This window comes from Oryx dammah, unplaced genomic scaffold (genome assembly GCF_014754425.2).
Source record: "Oryx dammah isolate SB20612 unplaced genomic scaffold, SCBI_Odam_1.1 HiC_scaffold_26, whole genome shotgun sequence".
NCBI lineage: Eukaryota > Metazoa > Chordata > Mammalia > Artiodactyla > Bovidae > Oryx > Oryx dammah.
This window is the reverse complement of record NW_024070210.1, coordinates 31,111,146-31,130,670: the sequence shown is the minus strand read 5'-3', so window position 1 is coordinate 31,130,670 and position 19,525 is coordinate 31,111,146. Positions and strand designations below refer to the sequence as shown.

Genomic DNA, 19,525 nt, shown 5'->3' with positions numbered 1-19,525 from the left:
GGCTTCGAAGCGGTCGCCCGGGTTACCAGGAGGCGGAGCCGTCGAGGGCACTTTGGCCCGGATGTCCGGGCGAAGTGGCTTGGTCTGCTAATGCGCGAGCCTCTCCAAGGAAACCTACAAGCCACTGATGGGTGAGTGGTCGTCAAGGTCCTGGGAAGCGTTTATCTTAATCCCTGCTTCTACCCTACGCTGCCATCTCTGCCCTTGGCTCCAGCGGGTGGCCTCCGGATAGCGGCGAGCCCCTGTCCTTTGTTCCCACGCGTTTTTGGCCGGACCGAGGTGGGATGGGGATAGTCTCTGCCCCAGGCAAAGCGAACTGGGGAACTGACTGCAAAGAGAAGGCCGGCTGCGTACGCGGGAAAGGCCAGGCCTTTGTTGTTTATTCAGAATGTAACCTCAATACCTTTTTTCAGTCCCTTTAATATTCCGGAGGGTTAACTTGACAATTGAAAGCGCAGGCGTTAAGTGCAGGAAAACAGTAAAGAAAGCAGAAATTAATGCTTTACTGTTGTGTCTTGCTTCAGCATCAAACTTAAGTTTTGGGGGCCGTTCCCAAAGGACCATGACGGTTTCAAAACAATTAAAAATTCATATCTCCAAGGGGAACGGGTGAGCGGACAGTGGGAGCTAGGGTTGTTGTTGTTTTAGTGGACAACAAGCTTTTGCTTATTGGAGAAGGAAATGGCAACCCACTCCAGTATTCTTGTCTGGGCAATCCCATGAACAGAGGATCCTGGAAGGTTACGACTAGTCTTTGGGGTCGCAAGACAGTCGGACACGACTGAGCGACTAAACAATAAGCTTTTGCTTTCAATTTATCATTGCTGATTTTCAGGTCTTTGGTTTTGAGAAATTGTAGATTATTTACAATCAGATGTATTTATTAAGCAGCTGTTAGATGCAAAATTGGTATAGAAGAAGTTTCCAGTTTTTAACTTATGCGTTCTCGAAAAATCTGAAACAACTCGCTTTGGTCTATTAGTTTGTGATTACAGTTGATTTAAAATTAAGTGCTGAACTTTCCTAGTGGTCCAGTGGTTAAGAATCTGCCGGCCAATTCAGGGCACAGGGGTTCAGTCCCTGGTCTGAGAATATCCTGCATGCCCCAGAGCAACTAAGCCCCAGCACCACAACTACTGAGCCAGGGCTCTAGAGCCCAGTGCTTGGCAAGGGAAGGCCGCAACAAGGAAGAAGCTTGCTGCAAGCCAGAGAGTAGCAGCGAAGACCCAGGGCAGCCAAAAATAATAAATATAAAAACATAAATAATAAATGAAAAGAAGCAACTGCGATAGTGAAAAAAAATTTTAAATGCCAAGGTAAAGAAGCCTATGTTTTTTTTTTTTTTAAGTCAGAAATTTGACAAAGGTGAACATATTAAACTTGAGACATTTTAGTCTGTGCTATTTCTATTTTTCTTAACAGCACAAGGAGAAAGAAAAGAGTCTACTCCAATTTGAAAGGAGAAAGTATTGTGGATCAGGCAGTCTCTAGATTGTGAATTCATGAAGAATTTGGGAAATGATTTTTCAGGAAAAGCTTAATTTCTCAAATTCCCATTTGACCAGGACTTATTCCACAGTAGGGTGTAGGTTCTTTGAGGGTACGGCCTCTGTTATGTTCCCCTGTGGATCTGTCTGGGTCTCTCACCAGTGGAATCACACTTAATGCATGTCTACTGAGTGAACAAATCAATGATTGAAGGGAATCAGATGTCACTGATGAAAAAATTCCTTTGATGATAACTTTTCCCTGTAGGTGAGGTCAAAGACAATCTGTAGGCCCTGAGTTTTTTGGTTAAAAAGAACTGCTTTGTATGTTGTCTAAGGCTTGAGATCAGAGGGTTGATTCTAAGGCAGTGCTTCCTAAGTACTGGTCAGAGGCCCAGTGACAGCCTTGATGAAATTTTCACCTGTCCTCTACAAAAATGACAAAAGTTAGGATAACTTACTAGGCTTCTTATAAAGTGAATTTATTTACCTTAAAGTCCTTTTATTCTGAAATTTCGTCCTTTCTGCTTTTCTGGTATTAAAATGGTGTTCTGTCATGAAGGGAGGTGATAATAATTTTCATGTGTTTTAAGGCATGACTTAATGTTCTTTCGGGGCAAAAATCCTCTATTAATCCTCTAGTTTTTATTTTTTAAAAGGAAATTCAAAAGTCTAGACCATCCAGTCAAGGTGAGTGACTGGCTGGAACCATTGGAGACATTCCAGGCTGGGCTTTGAGTCCTGGGCAGAGTCTGTCTTGCTGGCTGAAGACCTTGATCTTAAGGAACAGTATTAGCAACAAGGTGCCATGTAACCCTCAATAGTCACAGTATAAAAGGAAAACTAAATACATGCATCAAGACTTTTGTCTATTACATATTTTTTTCCTTGAAACTGTGTTGAGATAATTTCTGCCAACTGTTTCAGCTGTTATTACCTAATTTTTTGTAATCACAAAAGATGTTACTATACTGGCATTTGTTTTTAAAAAGCTGTCGATATTCAACCAGCATGCCTTGGACTTTATTGTGGGAAGACCCTGTTATTTAAAAATGGCTCAACTGAAATATATGGAGAATGTGGGGTAAGTCTTAACTTTGTATGTTTATTTCATTTGTAAAATCTGTTTGCTTCTGAAATATTGGGACATGTAGAATAACTTTTTTCTTCAGTGTACTTCAACCCAAAAAAGAATATGGAGGCATTAATAAAATTCTCATTTGTGTCGTCATATTATCTAGAATACATCTTTGTGACAGTCACAGTTACTAAGTATTTTTTAATGGATAAGTTAATAATTTCTAATTACTTTTTATTAATATAGAAAAGTAACTTGGACAAAAATTTAACATTACAACTCCAGAGCATTTCTCTGCAGTTTTTATATGGTGTTAATGACTAGATTTTCATGTAACTTAGTCAACTATTTTTAATAACTATTATGCAGGTATAACAAATACAATTTAGACTTTTTAAATTTATGTTTTCTCTTTTATCTTTAAAAGATGCACATGTAAACAGATGTTTAAACTGAAATGTGACATCTTAGTGAACAGGGTGGGAGGGTGTTAATGTTCTAAAATAACATCTGTACATAAAATGCTGTTCTTATATATTGTAGGTATGTCCAAGAGGGCAGAGAACAAATGCACAGAAATACTGTCAGCCTTGCACAGAGTCTCCAGAACTTTATGATTGGCTCTATCTTGGCTTTATGGCTATGCTTCCTCTTGTTTTACATTGGTTCTTCATTGAATGGTACTCAGGGAAAAAGAGGTTAGCACTGTTCTCTAAATATATCTGAATGCACTGATGTTGGAATAGTTGTCATTTAGAAGACCTTATCAAGTAATTATACCTCTGTTATTTTACAAGTGGCAGGCTTGTTTTTCTTTTATCTTCTGATTACTTTTGACTGTGGCCAGAAAACTGCTAGAGGATGCCTCAGTAAATATTAAGGGAAATGTCCTTTGTTTTACTCTGAGTGAAACTGGAGGAATATTTTACTTAATTTTTATTTCTTAATTATCTTTATTGTTTTTTTGCAAAGAATTGGCTGTGATTACAAACTGTTTATTGTTCTGAAACAAAAATCTTTGCAGTTTAATACTAGTAATCGAGTATAATGTAGTTTAAGTGTTATGGCTGCAACCTAATTATGAGAACCTATACTAAAATCCACAAAAACTTACTGAGCATTGTGTTTGATGTTAAGAAGATCAGGAGAAGAGATACAAAAATAATTGATGTGGTTGATAGCCCTAATCTTATAGAGAAGACAAATAGACAACTAATTATAATACATATCAGTTTTGAAAGTATAGAATCAAAAAGTGTATAAAAGCTTTATAAACTAAATGGTCTGGAGTCACAGAGAATGGAAGAGATGAAATCGTGCCTGGTGTCGCCTGAAACACATCAAAAAAGGAACATTTCAGGCAGAGGCAACAGTGTGAACACTGGCATAGAAGTATAAAACATGTGATCTCTTATGGGTGGGAATGGGAGTAGTTGGGTGTTCAAAGTGTGGATAGCATATGAGAGAAAGGTAATAAAAAAGAGAGTGAGAAAGGGGCCGAGGCCAGAATGTGAAAGTTCTTGGTAATGATGTGAACCTTATTCCACTGGGAGTGAGGAACCGAATTCTACTGTAGTACATTTCAGCCATCCTAACTGTTGCTTCCTCTTAACATCTCAGCATCTTTCCTGCTTTAGGTCTTGTCCCTTTCCCCAGACTCTTCTCTGCCTGAAATACTCTCTTCTCCCTGCACCTTTTTACCTAGCAGCTTTTCCCCTTCCAATCTCAGTTTAAATTACGCCTGCTTAGAGAGGACTTCACTGACCCAATCTAAAGTAGGCCTGTCCTCATTATTTTTCTTTTTTAGAAGCACTGTTATTTTGTTGTTGTTGCTTTGTAGTTAGCACTCAACACAATTTGTAGTCATGTCTGTCTCCTCATTTCATGTTCTCTCCCACCCCTGATTATAGGCTCCATGAGGGCAGTGGTTGTCACTATTGTTATCTGTGGACTCTCCAGAGACCAGCACAGTTGCTGGCACATGTTAGATACTAGGTATTTGCCAATGAATGATTTATTGGTGAAGATTTTTGTTTGGAAAAAGAGTATCTTGGGTATATGTTTTAAGAAGACAATACAATTCTAATCTGCCCTTCTGTGGAGGGCAGATTAGAGGTGAGACATACTAGAAAGCTGTTGTCCAAAAAGTAGTGATGGCTAGACTCCAGTGATAGGAACAGAAGTGGAGAGGATGGTCAGATGGAAGTAGAATCAGTACTTTTCTGGACCTACCAGATAAGTCCACATTGATTATTTACATTGGAAAAACATTCATTATTTCTCAGAAAAGAAGCCATTAAATTTTTTTTTAAAGCAGCTCTCATCCTGCTTTTAGTTTCTGTTGTAGAATGATGAGAGATGAAGGTGAGGAAAGAAATGTGATTAACCGAGCTCAAGTAAAATAATTGCTCATTTGGAACTTTATAGCTTGGAATGGAGAAGAGGTGGGGTTAATGAATGTACCTCACCAAATACATTTGAACTAAAACATCAGATATGGTTTGAGAGAATGTTAGAGCAGAAGGTAGAGCCTTGGCTTGGGGATAAAGCTGAGATATGATCAGTGCTTAAACAGGAAAGGAGGTGGGCTTGAAAAGGAGTTTGCATAACTATGTTTTACTTAAGAAGTTGGTAGCAAGAAATACAAGGCCCATCTCTTGTTTTCCTGAGACATTGTACTTAGAATCAAGGAAGCAGGCTAGACTCAAGTTTCTCAAACTTTTTCATTCTTTCCTCCATAAAAAGCTTTTAAAATACTTTTTCCCCCTAATTTCACTTCAGTTCAGTTCAGTTGCTCAGTCGTGTCCGACTTTTTGCAACCCCATGAATTGCAGCATGCTAGGCCTCCCTGTCCATCGCCAACTCCCAGAGTTCACCCAGACTCATGTACAAGTCGGTGATGCCATCCAGCCATCTCATCCTCTGTTGTCCCCTTCTCCTCCTGCCCCCAATCCCTCCCAGCATCAGGGTCTTTTTCCAATGAGTCAACTACCCCATGAAATTTTAATATCACAGATATACTGTTTATTGATTTATATAATGTATGTATATATGGATTTTATATATCAGAAGTGTAATATTATTTTATACTCAAGGATCAATTCTTATCTCCTTGGGAGTCTTAGTGCCCACTGAGAATGCATAGTTCAGTTCAGTTGCTCAGTTGTGTCTGAATTCTTTTGCGACCCCATAGATTGCAGCACGCCAGGCTTCCCTGTCCATCACCAACTCCCACAGCTTGCTCAGACTCATGTCCATTGACTTGGTGATGCCATCCAACCATCTCATCGTTTGTCATCCACTTCTCCTGCCTTCAGTCTTTCCCAGCATCAGAATCTTTTCCAGTGAGTCAATTCTTTGCATCAGGTGGCCAAAGTATTGGAGCTTCAGCTTCAGCATCAGTCCTTCCAATGAATATTCAGGACTGATTTCCTTTAGGATGGACTAGTTTGATCTCCTTGCTGTCCAAGGGACTCTGAAGAGTCTTTTCCAGCACCACAGTTCAAAAACATAGGCTAGACACTAATCAAAACTTCCCTTTCTGGCCTGTTTGCTTTTCCCAGAGTTTAGTATTTGTTTTTCTTTGAGGCCAGAGCAGAGATAGGCAGAAAATGCATATTTTATGTAATGAAGCCAGAAGTTGTGCTTCTTTTGTAATTTGTTTTCCAAATGTATTCATGCAACAATCTTTAGGGATATTTGCAGTGTGCCAGGTGCTATACTAGGTTGTGGGATTCAGAAATGACTAAAGTGTGGATGCTCACAGTCCAGTGGATAAGGTAAACAAACCGTCACGGAGTATGTGAGGGTCTCTGGTAGAGGTATGGACATAGTTTTAAGGCTAGCTTAGAGAGGGAATAGGGTGATGTCACAGGAGAAAAAACTGATTTTAAGCTGAACTTTGAAAAAATGAGTTGTTTTTGAGAGAAACTGAAGGGAGAGTTTATCAGCAGGAAAAACGTGCAAAAATCTAGAGCAAAGGGAGAGCACAATGTAACTAAGAAATGAGAGCTGAGGGTGCTGTGAGAAATAGGAACTGAATAAGAGCAAGATATAAAGAGATCTGGGGCTGGGAGAGTCTTAGGAAATATTCCTAGGACCTGGGAATAACCCCAGATCTGATCTTAAAGCATACACCATTTGCAGGTGGGCGACATGTGTTTTGAGGTGGAGCGTGGCACATGCTGAGATGAGTGAAGCAGTGAGGAAGCAAGCAGTTTTGCAAGGCCAGGTAGTATGGGAGATAAGGCTGGCAGAAAGTATTTCTCCTGAAAGGCAGATGGGACTCACTGAAGTAGATTAATAAGGGGAGTTTTAGAAGCAGATTCCATTTTGTAAAAGATTAGACAGTTGACTGAAGATGGATTGAAAGAGAGTACGATGAGTACAAAGCCAGTAAGAACGTTACTAAAGTCATGTCAAGAATCGATAAGTTTCGGATTTTGCCTCCAAAAATATGAATTCTATAAAGAAGCAAAAGATGGGGTTCTATAATATGAAAGGGTACACATTTACTTACATACTCGATCTCCATCTGTATAAAATGGCTTAGGAGTTCTGCTTCCAGCACCTTGGGCTCATTAGGAGCTTCGGTGATCTTCTTGCGTGGAATACCTAAAGTCTGGAAGAGACATGCTATGGAAGACATCGCTGGTCTCACAGGAATGGGGTGGGGTGAGGTGGATCTTTGAGAACTCTTCTCTTTCAGAAACAAGCAAACCCACCCTGAGCTGGAGCCACAGCTGGCAGTAGGTTTGGGTTGCCTAAGGCTGATTGCCAACAGCAGCTGGGTAGTCCTTTTTTTCTGTTCCACATGATGTTGAGTTGGGATGCACTCATCTCGTGGCTGGACTTGGCTATGGTGTGCAAAGTGAGTAACTCGTGTGGAATAGGTGCTGGCTGTCAGCACACAGGTGCTGCTCACCAGCAGCTCTTTTGTCTTTGGTGTTCTGAAGCTTGAGTATAATGTGTATTGGTGTGAATTTCTTTTTATTTATTCTGCTTGGAATGTGTTTTGATTCCTAGGAAGAATTCTGTGAACTTGCTCTTCATTATTTCAGTTGAGCCCAGTCGAACCACAGAATAGTGAGATATAATCAGTGGTGGTTGCTTTAAGCCATTAAGTTTTAGGGTAGTTTGCTATGCAGTGGTAGATAACTGAAACATTGTTCAAGGAGAAAACTCAAAAGCATCTGTAGACTAGATATTATAAATGATGAGAGTTTAAGAGGCTGGCTATAAGTATACAAAATCAGTTCCTTCCTTCCTTCATTTATAGAATCACAGTTCTGAGAGGTAGCCAAGACCAAGGTAGCTAAGCTACATTGGATTTATATAGTGGAACTTGACAAGCTAGTTCTATAATTTATATGGAAGTTCAAAGGCCCATCTAGACTCCTGAGTCACATTCTCCACTTCTGTACCCACCTCCCATTTTAATAGTAATCAATGAATACCCAAGTAATGATAAATTAGCACATTCATTCCAGCAAGCAAGAGTGACCCAAGAGTGACCAAAACCACTGAAAAAGTAGAAGAATATATGTAATATCAGGAAATAGGCATAGATAAATGAACCCCGGGAATGAAACCGAGAACCTAAAAGCAGCCTAGTTATACAGGGAACTTTTTATGGCAGGGGTGGCATGGCAGCTTAGTGAGGGGAAGGAGTTAACTCTTCAGTAGAAGGCTGCTCCTGCACAGTTGGATATTCAAATGGGAAAAGCTAAAGTTATATTCTGACTTAAACACAGAAATCTCTTTTAACTTATACACAGAAATCTCTTCTAAATGTATTAAAGATCGAAACATGAAAAGCAAAACCTTAAAACTTTTAGAAGAAAATACAAAATAATATTTTTCTTAGGGTGAGAATCTGTTAACCAGAAATTTAAAATTTGATAAAGCCAACTATATTAAAATTCAGAACATTTGTTCATAAAAAGACATCACAAAGAAAAATGACAGTTCAGCCCATAAACTGATAGGAAGACATTTGCAACATACTTTGCTAACAAAGCAGGATAGATAAATAATAGATCACAAGTAGAATATTATAAAGCAACGAACATGACTGAACTTCAGCTATAAGCAGGGCTATAAATGAATCTTAGAAATGTAATTCTGTCTGAGTGGGAAAAAAATCTGAGAAAGGTTATATCTCTTCATCATGTTGAAAAATAAGCAAAACTAAATAGTAATTTTGAAGTATAAATACAGATGGAATAAAAACTGTTTAGCAAAACCAATAAAGGCAATTTAATATAATGGTTATTTCTAGGGGAGAGACAGGAATATGGAATGGAGAGGAACAGAGGGTTAGGTGGTGAGCTTACAATGTTTATTATATTTTTAATTAATGTATATTACATATAATCTTTTATATACTTGTAATGTTTAAAATAATTTAAAATGATGCATAGATAAACTTTTAAGACATTTTTAATAGTTTGGAGAGATATTGAATATAAAAGTAGATCCAATTTCTGCTCTTCTACATATTTAGACAATACAGGCACATTGCTATCTGGGATAAGTATTTATCCCTTTTTAGTAACCAAGGTTAAATTCTTCCCATGTAGTTTTTGTATATTCTTTGCTCTTCTTACCTATGTAGAAGATTTTTTTGGTTCAGGATTGATCAGTTACAACTTCTTTTTAGAATCCATATTTTGAAGTGTATACAGGTTTTATTAAAAGCCAGTTACATGCTGAGAATTCTCTGGTTGTTGTCTGTCCTTTGCTTTCTCAGTTCCAGTGCCCTTTTCCAGCACATTACTGCATTGTTTGAATGCACTATGGCAGCTATCATCACCTTACTTGTGAGCGAGCCAGTTGGTGTGCTTTATATCCGTTCCTGTCGAGTATTGATGCTTTCTGATTGGTACACCATGCTTTACAACCCAAGTCCAGATTACGTGACCACAGTGCACTGCACTCATGAAGCTGTCTACCCATTGTAAGTATTTATTAAGATCATTTTTTAAAAAATTGTGATTGTAGATTTCATTCATTTCAGCAGACTGAGCCTTGTGAAGTGGCTCCTAGGCACTAGGGAAGATAAACATAAATTATTTTCTTTTCTAAAGTGATAGTCTGATAAGAGGAAATAGAAGTACATCTTAGTATAATAGAAGTGAAAGTATTTTAGTGTTGATGTTGAAGGATCTAAGCACTTCTAAAATAAACTATATGTTTCTTAAAAAGGGAATTATAAGGAAAACCTTTTTGATATACAACAGAGAAGCAATATCTGACTTATAGGAAATAATATGGGCTGTGGAGTTTGAATCCCAAGCCTGTTAGCTGTTAATTTGAACATGTTAAGAACCTCTTGTAACCTTGACCTTCCCATTGGTAAAAATGGGAAAAACGATACCCTGTAAGGTGACTGTGAGGATTAAATAAGTGCACCTTACATATTGGAAGCACTTCCAAGTAGCTGGCATTACTATTAGAGTACTTGGGTTAATGTTCTTTCTCCCCACCCCCCAAATAAATGTAACTTTCACCAGTGGGTTTTGTTTTAAAAATATCAAATTAATCAGATTTTGTATAATACCATCCCAGACTACATTTGTAGAATTCCTGTGAATTGTTGGTGTTCATTTTGATGTATTTTTCTCAGTAAAGGTACAATAGAAGAGTCTGGTATTTATATTCTCATACTTAGAGAAATTTACCATTATGTAATATGCTAAACAAAACAGATCTTTTTGTGCAAGTCTTAGTAGTACTAAATGTCCAAAAAAATGTACGTATGTAAAAAATGTACGTATTTTCAAAAAATTAGATCTAAAAATAAGATCCAGATATAGAGATATGAGAACCTTTTCTAACTGCCTGCCTACCTTTTAAGTCCTGTAAATTATTTATTCCTTATATATATAAAATTATATATATAGAGAGACAGCCAGACATATAATTTATACATATAAACTGATTAAAATAATAGTCTTTTTGGAGCTCTTAAGGAACAGACAAGAATAGACAGATTTTACTTTGTTTTGATGTTGGTAGAAGGAGGCCTAACAAGAGAAAAAAACTCATTCTCCAGGAGGTCAGGCTTGAAATAATGCAGTGCAGTACAGGGCTGGACCTGAAAGCATCATGAGAGCACAGGAATCCTGGATCATTGAGCTGTGTGAACAGGCATGTGGTCAGTAATTTGGGACAACTCTTGTGCTTCCCTCAACTTTCCTCTGCACAGGAGAGGGTTTGAGTGTAAGTTAGTAAAAATAATTTTAAATCCTCATGAAAAGGAAGTTAGAAATATATGTACAGAAATACCTTTATTCAACATAAAGAGCTGGAAACTATAATCTGCTAATACAGAGAGAGTATCTTTTTACAACTTTTTTTGTGATTTTGTGATTTTTTTGTAATTTTGTGAAAATTACATTATAGGACATTTGGAAAACAGAAAAAGCATACCCCAGATAAAAAAATCTATAATTCCATTTCTTAAGATGATCACTGCTAAAAATATCTTTACAGCTGCATTTCTGTATGTATGTATGTATTTTTTTTAAAGTGTTAAAGTTATATTATTCACATGCCATTTATAATCTGTTGTCATTTAATGTATGAGGCACAGTTTTGTTGTTAACGTTTCTTTCATAATTGGATTTTTAATATCTGCATAGTAGTCCAGCAAAAATATATTCTAAAATTTAACCACTTTCCTATTGTTGAATATTTTCTTCCTGGGTTTTCTTTATCATGCGATTCAGTAAAAATGCTTGTTCCTTGGGTCTTTGTGTATATCTGATTGTTTCCCTTTGATTAATTTCTATAAGTAAACTTTCTGGATTAAAGATATAAACATTTTACGATTTTTGACACACATTTCCAAACTGCCTACCAGAAGGGAACCAGCATGCTCTTTACAGCAATATATGAGAGTCTTTCTGGCCAACCCTTTACCAGTCTGCATATTTGACCGGTAGACTTTTTAAATGTTTTTCAGGATCTTTGATTTTAAAATGATCAGTGATAAAAGGACATTTTAAAACATGTTTGTGATGGAACAATTTTCTATTTTATTTTCCAGATACACCATTGTATTTATCTATTATGCATTCTGCTTGGTATTAATGATGCTGCTCCGACCTCTTCTGGTAAAAAAGATTGCCTGTGGGTTAGGGAAGTCAGATCGATTTAAAAGTATTTATGCTGCACTTTACTTCTTCCCAATTTTAACCGTGCTTCAGGCAGTTGGTGGAGGCCTTTTATGTAAGTTTGATGGGTAACATCAATGAAATATATTTATTATATGTGATAAACAATATTTTCTCTGAGTATAATATTGGACTGTGTTCTTTAAAGTAGTTTTGTTTTTGTTTTTATCCTTGAAAATAAGCCATACTATATGTTTTTGCTAAAACACATCATCATTCTTAGTCAAAACTAACTTGTTTAGAAAATACTTTGTATTTGAAGCTCACAACCTCATAGGAAGGTTTTTTTAAAATCTGAGTGTAAATGACACAAAAACTGGTTTTTACATATAACAAATGGAAATAACTCTTGATATCATATAATGTTTACCATCAAGTTAGGTCTTAGTTTTCTAAGTTTTTTTTATCAAAAAACCTTCAGAAACAGTAAAAATAATCCTCAGTATATTTTTTTATTTTAATGTATTCATTCATTCATTTATTCAGCAACCATTTAGACTGATCTGTGACTCAGAAGAAGAATGAAAGTTGGTGTTAAAGAGCTCACATACTACTAGGAAAGCTATACTAAGTAGCTGAGAACATCGAGTGGTACTTTTTGAACGTGTGACATTGAACATTACAAGGATGTTGGATACCATCTGTATATGGAGCTTGCCAGGGTGCGGAGGACAAGCTTCTGACCTGAAGGAACTGGGCAAGATGACATCACTGTGCAAGTACTATAGCTTAGTAATGCATCTGGTTCAAAGTGAGGGTGGAGCTGAGAGTAAGGCCAAGGGAAGAGGAAATTGGAGGCTAGTTAGTGGTCTTTAACCCTCCCATCACTTCATGGGAAATAGATGGGGAAACAGTGGAAACAGTGTCAGACTTTATTTTTTGGGGCTCCAAAATCACTGCAGATGGTGACTGCAGCCATGAAATTAAAAGACTCTTAACTCCTTGGAAGAAAAGTTATGATCAACCTAGATAGCATATTCAAAAGCAGAGACATTACTTTGCCGACTAAGGTCCATCTAGTAAGGCCCCCTGGTGGCTCAGAGGTTAAAGCGTCTGCCTCCAATGCAGGAGACCTGGGTTCGATCCCTGGGTTGGGAAGATCCCCCAGAGAAGGAAATGGCAACCCACTCCAGTATTCTTGCCTGGAGAATCCCATGGATGGAGGAGCCTGGTAGGCTACAGTCCACAGGGTCGCAAAGAGTCGGACACGACTGAGCGACTTCACCACCAGTCAAGGCTATGGTTTTTCCTGTGGTCATGTATGGATGTGAGAGTTGGACTATGAAGAAGGCTGAGCGCCGAAGAACTGATGCTTTTGAACTGTGGTGTTGGAGAAGACTCTTGAGAGTCCCTTGGACTGCAAGGAGGTCCAACCAGTCCATTCTGAAGGAGATCCGCCCTGGGATTTCTTTGGAAGGAAAGATGATAGAGCTGGAACTCCAGTACTTTGGCCACCTCATGTGAAGAGTTGACTTGTTGGAAAAGACTTTGATGCTGGGAGGGATTGGGGGCAGGAGGAGAAGGAGACGACAGAGGATGAGATGGCTGGATGGCATCACTGACTCGATGGACGTGAATCTGAGTGAACTCCGGGAGTTGGTGATGGACAGGGAGGCCTGGCGTGCTGCGATTCATGGGGTCGCAAAGAGTCAGACACGACTGAGCGACTGAACTGAACTGAACTGAACCCTCATATTCTGATTTGACAGATAGATTGTTTCCTTTGGCCTGCATGGTGCTTGAAAACCTATAATTTTATTCTCCTAACTGACCTCTGTAAGCATTTGAAGTTGCTGTTCTTGGGACCTGCTCTTAAAAGGATTTCTGGAGGAAGAGTGACATAACTAGATTTGCATTGAAGAAAGATAACTTGGTAGCAGTGTGGAAGATGGATTGGCTGGGAAGAGACCCTGGGGCATCAGTAAAGAGATTACTGCCGTAAACCAAGCCTGACTGTGTGACCTAGCAGAGAAACACCAGGAATGAAGAACAGTTTCAAAGACAGAGTTAACTAAGCTAGGAATCTAGTACAGGGGTTGAGGGATTGGGAGGAGAATACAATAAAGGAAATTTCTAACTTAGTAACTAGTGATTGCATGAATCATGAATGTTAGAAGAAGCAAATAGGTTGGTATTCATGGAATATCCAAAAGAGCACAGGTAGTTATTTATACTGGACAAACCCAGGGGAGCTGACTAGGCTGTAAAGATTTAAGAATTGTCAGCCCTCAGATCCCTGTGTCCTGGACAGCAGCTGCTTCTACTGTAGAGAACTTCTTGGTTGTGAAATGGGGGAGAGAGGAAAGTTGTGGAAAGCAGGGAAAGGTTGGGAAGTTAACCTAAGGAGACGGCCAGATAGGATTGCTTCCTATGTTGTAGCTGCCTATATTGAAAAATGCCTTTTCCCACACTGAATGTCTTTAGATAATTTTGTTAACAAGCCTTCACCCAGAGCACATTCATCAAGGTGGGGATCAAGGAGTTATTGTTTATTTGTACTAACTATAAACTTACGCAGTCTGCTGAGGTTTGTAGGGGTGTCCTAGTTCAGGCTGCTATAAAAGAATACCATAGACTGGTTGGCTTACAAACAACAGTGACTGACTTCTTGCAGTTCTGGAGACTGTGAGGTCCAAGAGCAAGGCACCAGCAGATTTGGAGTCTGATGAGGACTTGTCTCTTGGTTCATCAGTGGCTGTCTTCTTTCAGAGTCCTCACATGGCAGAAAAGGGGAGAGTTCTCTGAGGTCTTTTTTATAAGAGCACTAGTCTCATTCTTGAGAGCTTCACCCACATGACCCAATCATCCCAAAGGCCCTCTACCTACTTATACCATCACTTTGAGGGTTAGGATTTCAACATAAGAATTTGGGGGGGACACAGACATTTAGTCCATGACAAGAGAATATAGCAAGCTTTTTCAAAGTAGAGCAGCAAGAGGCTTCTGGTAGCTGAGGATACCAGGGTCTAGGGAAAGAGACACTGGGAGTAATTAGGAAGATGTCAGTGACAAACTTTTACTTGATTGGAAGTATTATTGAAGCCCATTTTGAAGTGTGATCTGCCTCTGAACCACCTGCAGAACTAAAATGCAGATTTTTAGGCACTACCCTCAGACCTAGTTGCTTAAAATCTTATATTGTCTTCAACCCTAGAATAAGAACAATTCTAATTCCTACTTTGAGCCCAGAACCTCCCTCTGCTCCCCAAAAGTTTGGGCCATGTTGGAAATTTCCTCTTTATCCTTTTTACTACTAGGTCTTAAATTTGTATCATCAGTAACATTGTTTAGCTATTTATAAGTTAATTGGGATTTTTTTGAATGGTTGGTTAGGACCTAACCTGTTCAGGCAGTAAAAGGTTCTAAATGTCAAACAAGTCATTCATTTATTTAGTAAAGTTGGAATCAGGCTTGTATAGATAATTCAGAGTTTCTGACAGTGTTCCAAATGAGTTCTGTTGCGTTACAGAGAAATGAATAGTTTTATTAGTTTGGTACAAAAGTAATTACAGTTTTGGACCATGAATTTTAAATTATTATAACTAGGCTCAGATACATCTTTATTAATCAAAATAGGAACCATTACACCCAACACATTTTTTCCAAGAAGAAATAGGTTTGTTTATTTCTGTAGCGTAAAAATCCATGCTTCAGGACTCAATGAACTCTTGGAAAGCATTTTCTGCTTCCTGGCTGTGTAAGCATTTTCTCTGCAAAAAGTTCTTGAGATGCTTGAAGTGGTAGGTGGTTGGTGAGAGGTCAGGTGAATATGGTAGATGAGGCAAAACTTTGTAGCCCAACTCATTAAACTTTTGAAGCACTGTTTGTCAGACCTGTGGTCAGGCATTGTCACAAAGAACTGGGCCCATTATATTGACCAACACTGGCTGCAGGCGTTGCAGGTTTTGGTGCATCTCATCAGTTTTGCTGAGCATGCTTCTCGGATGTGATGGTTTCACCAGGATTCAGAAAGCTGTAGTGGATCAGATGGGCAGCAGACCACCAAAGAGTGACTATGACCTTTTTTTGGTGCAAGTTTGGCTTTGGGAAGTGCTTTGGAGCTGCTTCTCGGTCCAGCCACTGACCTGATTGTCGCAGGCTGTTGTATAAAATCCACTTTCCATTGCATGTCACAATCTGATCGAGAAATGGTTTGTTGTCGTTGTGTAGAATAAGAGAAGACGACACTTCAAAATGATGATTTTTTTTGATTTGCAGTCAGCCCTCGAGGCACCCACTTATCAAGCTTTTTCACCTTTCCAGTTTGTTTCAAATGTGAAACAACCATAGAATGGTTGACACTGAGTTCTTAGGCAACTTCTCATGTAGTTGTAAGAGGATCAGCTTTGAAGATGGCTCTCAATTGTTGTTGTCAACTTCCGATGGCTGGCCACTATGCTCCTCCTCTTCAAGACTCTCGTCTCCTTTGCAAACCTTGAACTGACCACTGTACTGAACGTTTGTTAGCAGTTCCTGGGCCAGATGCATTGTTGATGTTGCGAGTTGTCTCCACTGCTTTATGACCCATTTTGAACTCAAATAAGAAAATCACTCGAATTTGCTTTTTGTCTGACATCATTTCCATAAGCTTTTGTCATAAATACAAAATACACAGCAAGTAATAAGTTATTCACAAGAAAAAGTGAGAAATGCACATTAAAATGATGTATGACATAACTACATTTATTTAAGAAGGTATTCTAATATCAACAAAGTTCAACAATGCAAAACTGCAATTACTTTTGCACCAACCTAACAGTAACTGAATTGTTTTTAAATAATTGCATAAAAATAATTCAAGATTTTTTTCAATTTGTTCATTTGTTTTAGTGAGCTGTATATGTTTAAAACATTTTAAAAGAAAAGTGGCATTTTAAAGTAAAAATTTTACTTAAAGTATTATTTTACTGTACTATATTTGAAGTAAAAATGTTTAGAAGTTTGTCATTAAGAGCACTGAATGATCCATTTAGCCTTTGAGGCTCATTGGCATATGACCTTTTAATTAAAGCCAAATTACCCTTATATATAATAGCCTTTCTCAACTGAAGTTCCCTAATCTGGACCACAAAACATCAAAAATTGAGTGATTAATTTCCCAATTCTCCCAAGTTTGATACATAGCTAGTATGCATAGGAGAGAGGTTAATTTTTTACATCAGTGGAAGCCTTAAGGCAGGAGTCTTCAAAGGTAGGCCAAGGATAGTTTTACATCTTTTAATTGTTGGGGGGGAGAGATCAAAAGAGTAGTAGTATTTCTTGACATATGATAATTAGATAAAATTTGAATTTTCTTGTCTGAATAACTCATATGTCATAACTTTCAAACTTATAAAGTTAATTTTACTGAACCCAGACACGTCTGTTCATTACGTATGACCTGGCTGGTTTCCCACTGCAACTATGGAGTTAGGTGACTGAGACGGAGACTGTATGACCCACAAAGCCACTGTCTGGCCCTTTACAGAAAAAGTTTGCAGACCCCTGTCTTAGAGCAGTAGGGCTTCCATCTCTCCCAGGATTGGTTGAGGTTTTTGTCTAGGAAAAGAATTACACTGTTTGAATTTTTTGATGGTTTATTCAGAAATGTTAATTTTCAGCATAATACCAATGTTTGTCTTTCAGACTATGCCTTCCCATACATTATATTAGTATTATCTCTGGTTACTCTGGCTGTGTACATGTCGGCTTCTGAAATAGAGGTAGGATGTCTTTTTTCTTTTGTTAAAGAGGTTTTTTTGTTTTGTTTTTAATAATTTGACTATTGAATAGGACGGCATATATGATATGACATGTTACAGCTGATTGCTTTAGTAATCCTTGGCTAAACAGGGTCACTCAGTAGCTTTTGGCTCAGCAGTTTGTAAAGTTTTATCCTAGACTGTATTTGCTTGGGAAATTAATCAGGCTTAACTCTCCAGCATGTTAGAGAAAAAAATCATTTCATCTCATTTATCTACATAGAAAATATTTGATTATTGAAATGTTGAACCTTATTAACAGTATTTTAAGGGAAACATAAATTCTTTATTTTACATAGAATCAAGCTGATGAGCCATTTAATGAGGGAAAGTTGACTAGCCAGTTGCAAATTGTATTTTAGTGTGTTTATTAGCACATTTAGATATTACTTTTATAATAATTTGGTCCTTCCAATTTCTGTATATTATAGAGTGATATTAAAGGTTAAAGGGAAGTCAGAGTAGTCACCTGTCATTTCTGCTCCCTTCTAAGTATCCAGGCAGCTGACTCTAGGAATGCTGGAGATTGGGTGTATATACCGCCTGCTTCCCATCTGTAGACTCAGATGCTGTGGACCAGAGCAGGAAGAAGGCACGAAATGTGGAGTTCCCTTCCAGTTCAGATTTTTCAAAAGCAGCCGTAGTGTTTCCAGGGTCGAATGGGGTTGTAGACCAGAACCTAGAAATGTGGGCTCCTGTCTTGTCGTGGCCACTGGCGTGCTGAACGTAGGAGGCCTGAGTTTCCTCATGTGTAAACTATAGTAGCAAGACTGGGTGATTTCCTATGTCCCTGTGATTCTGAGGTTATGATTTTATGTGAAAATAATATGTTTCAAATTAAAACTAATAAATTATCTAGTTGATTCAGCCCAATAATCTGTATCTCTCTCTTCTTTCTTTTACAAAATTTTATAGAACTGCTATGATCTTCTGGTCAGAAAGAAAAGACTCATTGTTCTGTTCAGCCACTGGCTACTCCATGCCTATGGGATCATCTCCATTTCCAGAGTGGATAAACTCGAGCAAGATTTACCCCTTTTGGCATTGGTACCCACACCAGCCCTTTTTTACTTGTTCACTGCAAAATTTACCGAGCCTTCACGGATACTCTCAGAAGGAGCTAACGGACACTGAATGTAAAATGCCAAAAAACCCTAAGAAGTGTTCTTAATTTAAAAAAAAAAAGTAAAAAAATGTATTAGTACTCTTCTGTCATACAAGGGAATATGATTGTCAGTGCATCTGATGTTTTGGGGAGTTTGTTTTCTGTTTTCTTTTTTCAATTTAACAGAATTTATGGTTTCAAGGAAAATGCAAAATACCATAATTCTCCATTATGTAGTATAACACACTATACTTACAGCACTCCGTTATATTCCACTGGAGGCCTATTAGGAAGCACTTACCTCTTGCAACAATTTAGCTCTAAAGAATTAGAGCAAAATCATGTTTCTGTGTACCTAGCAATGTGTGATGTTTCTATTTTTATTAAGAAAATCTATTAACAAGTATAATCTGAAGTCCTTAACATTGGCATAATTGTGCATGCCTGTTGTGTTTCACTTTGTTTTTCAAATATACTGAATTATAAAGTCAAGCGTATTTGTGGGGTTGGATAACAAAAACAACATACTTTATTTCTATGTTTGCTATCTATTTATTTTCACCAATACAGTATTTTGATCTATTACAAAAATAGAGCATAATTTATATAACATGTCTTTTGTTTTTAGGTAGTTTGGTTGAAGATATCCTCAGGTTATTCCTGTTCCTGTAAAGAAAAACAATAATAAAAAGCTTAATTACAAAAAAATCTCAAATGTCTGGCATCTAATTGTATTTGCCACACTAGTTGTGGAAATAATTCAAAATGTTGTGTCTCTTTCCTAAATGAATAAACATGAACGTTTATATACTTCCTCATATTTGAAGATTATATCTCATTTTTCTCATTTTTCAAGGATAAATACACATACCATATTTTATAAATCTCAAGACATAATTTTTGTCACACTGCGACATCTCAGTTGATGGTTTCAC

General features: G+C 37.8%; 1 protein-coding gene across 5 annotated transcripts; it reads left to right on the top strand.

Moving 5' to 3' along the window:
- The first annotated feature begins 8 nt into the window (after nucleotides 1-8).
- Nucleotides 9-19,410, top strand: LOC120852877 (JNK1/MAPK8 associated membrane protein). 5 transcript variants are annotated; one of them, XM_040226348.1, is made up of 7 exons: nucleotides 9-131; nucleotides 2,480-2,571; nucleotides 3,109-3,263; nucleotides 9,317-9,523; nucleotides 11,618-11,799; nucleotides 17,370-17,446; nucleotides 18,401-19,410. In XM_040226348.1, the coding sequence occupies exons 1-7, from the start codon at nucleotides 128-130 to the stop codon at nucleotides 18,617-18,619; spliced, it is 936 nt and encodes a 311-aa protein (XP_040082282.1). In that variant the 5' UTR covers nucleotides 9-127; the 3' UTR covers nucleotides 18,620-19,410. The 5 variants fall into 5 exon arrangements, with proteins under 5 accessions (XP_040082282.1, XP_040082286.1, XP_040082283.1 ...); XM_040226349.1 differs by having other exon boundaries at nucleotides 48-131; nucleotides 2,498-2,571; XM_040226350.1 differs by having other exon boundaries at nucleotides 55-279.
- Nucleotides 19,411-19,525: the final 115 nt, after the last annotated feature.

What these genes read in the sequence shown, in the direction of transcription:
- LOC120852877 (XM_040226348.1), top strand. An exon ending in CATGAAGCTGTCTACCCATT is followed by an intron (nt 9,524 to 11,617) that starts GTAAGTATTTAT and finishes TTTATTTTCCAG; the next exon opens with ATACACCATTGTATTTATCT. An exon ending in AGTTGGTGGAGGCCTTTTAT is followed by an intron (nt 11,800 to 17,369) that starts GTAAGTTTGATG and finishes TTTGTCTTTCAG; the next exon opens with ACTATGCCTTCCCATACATT.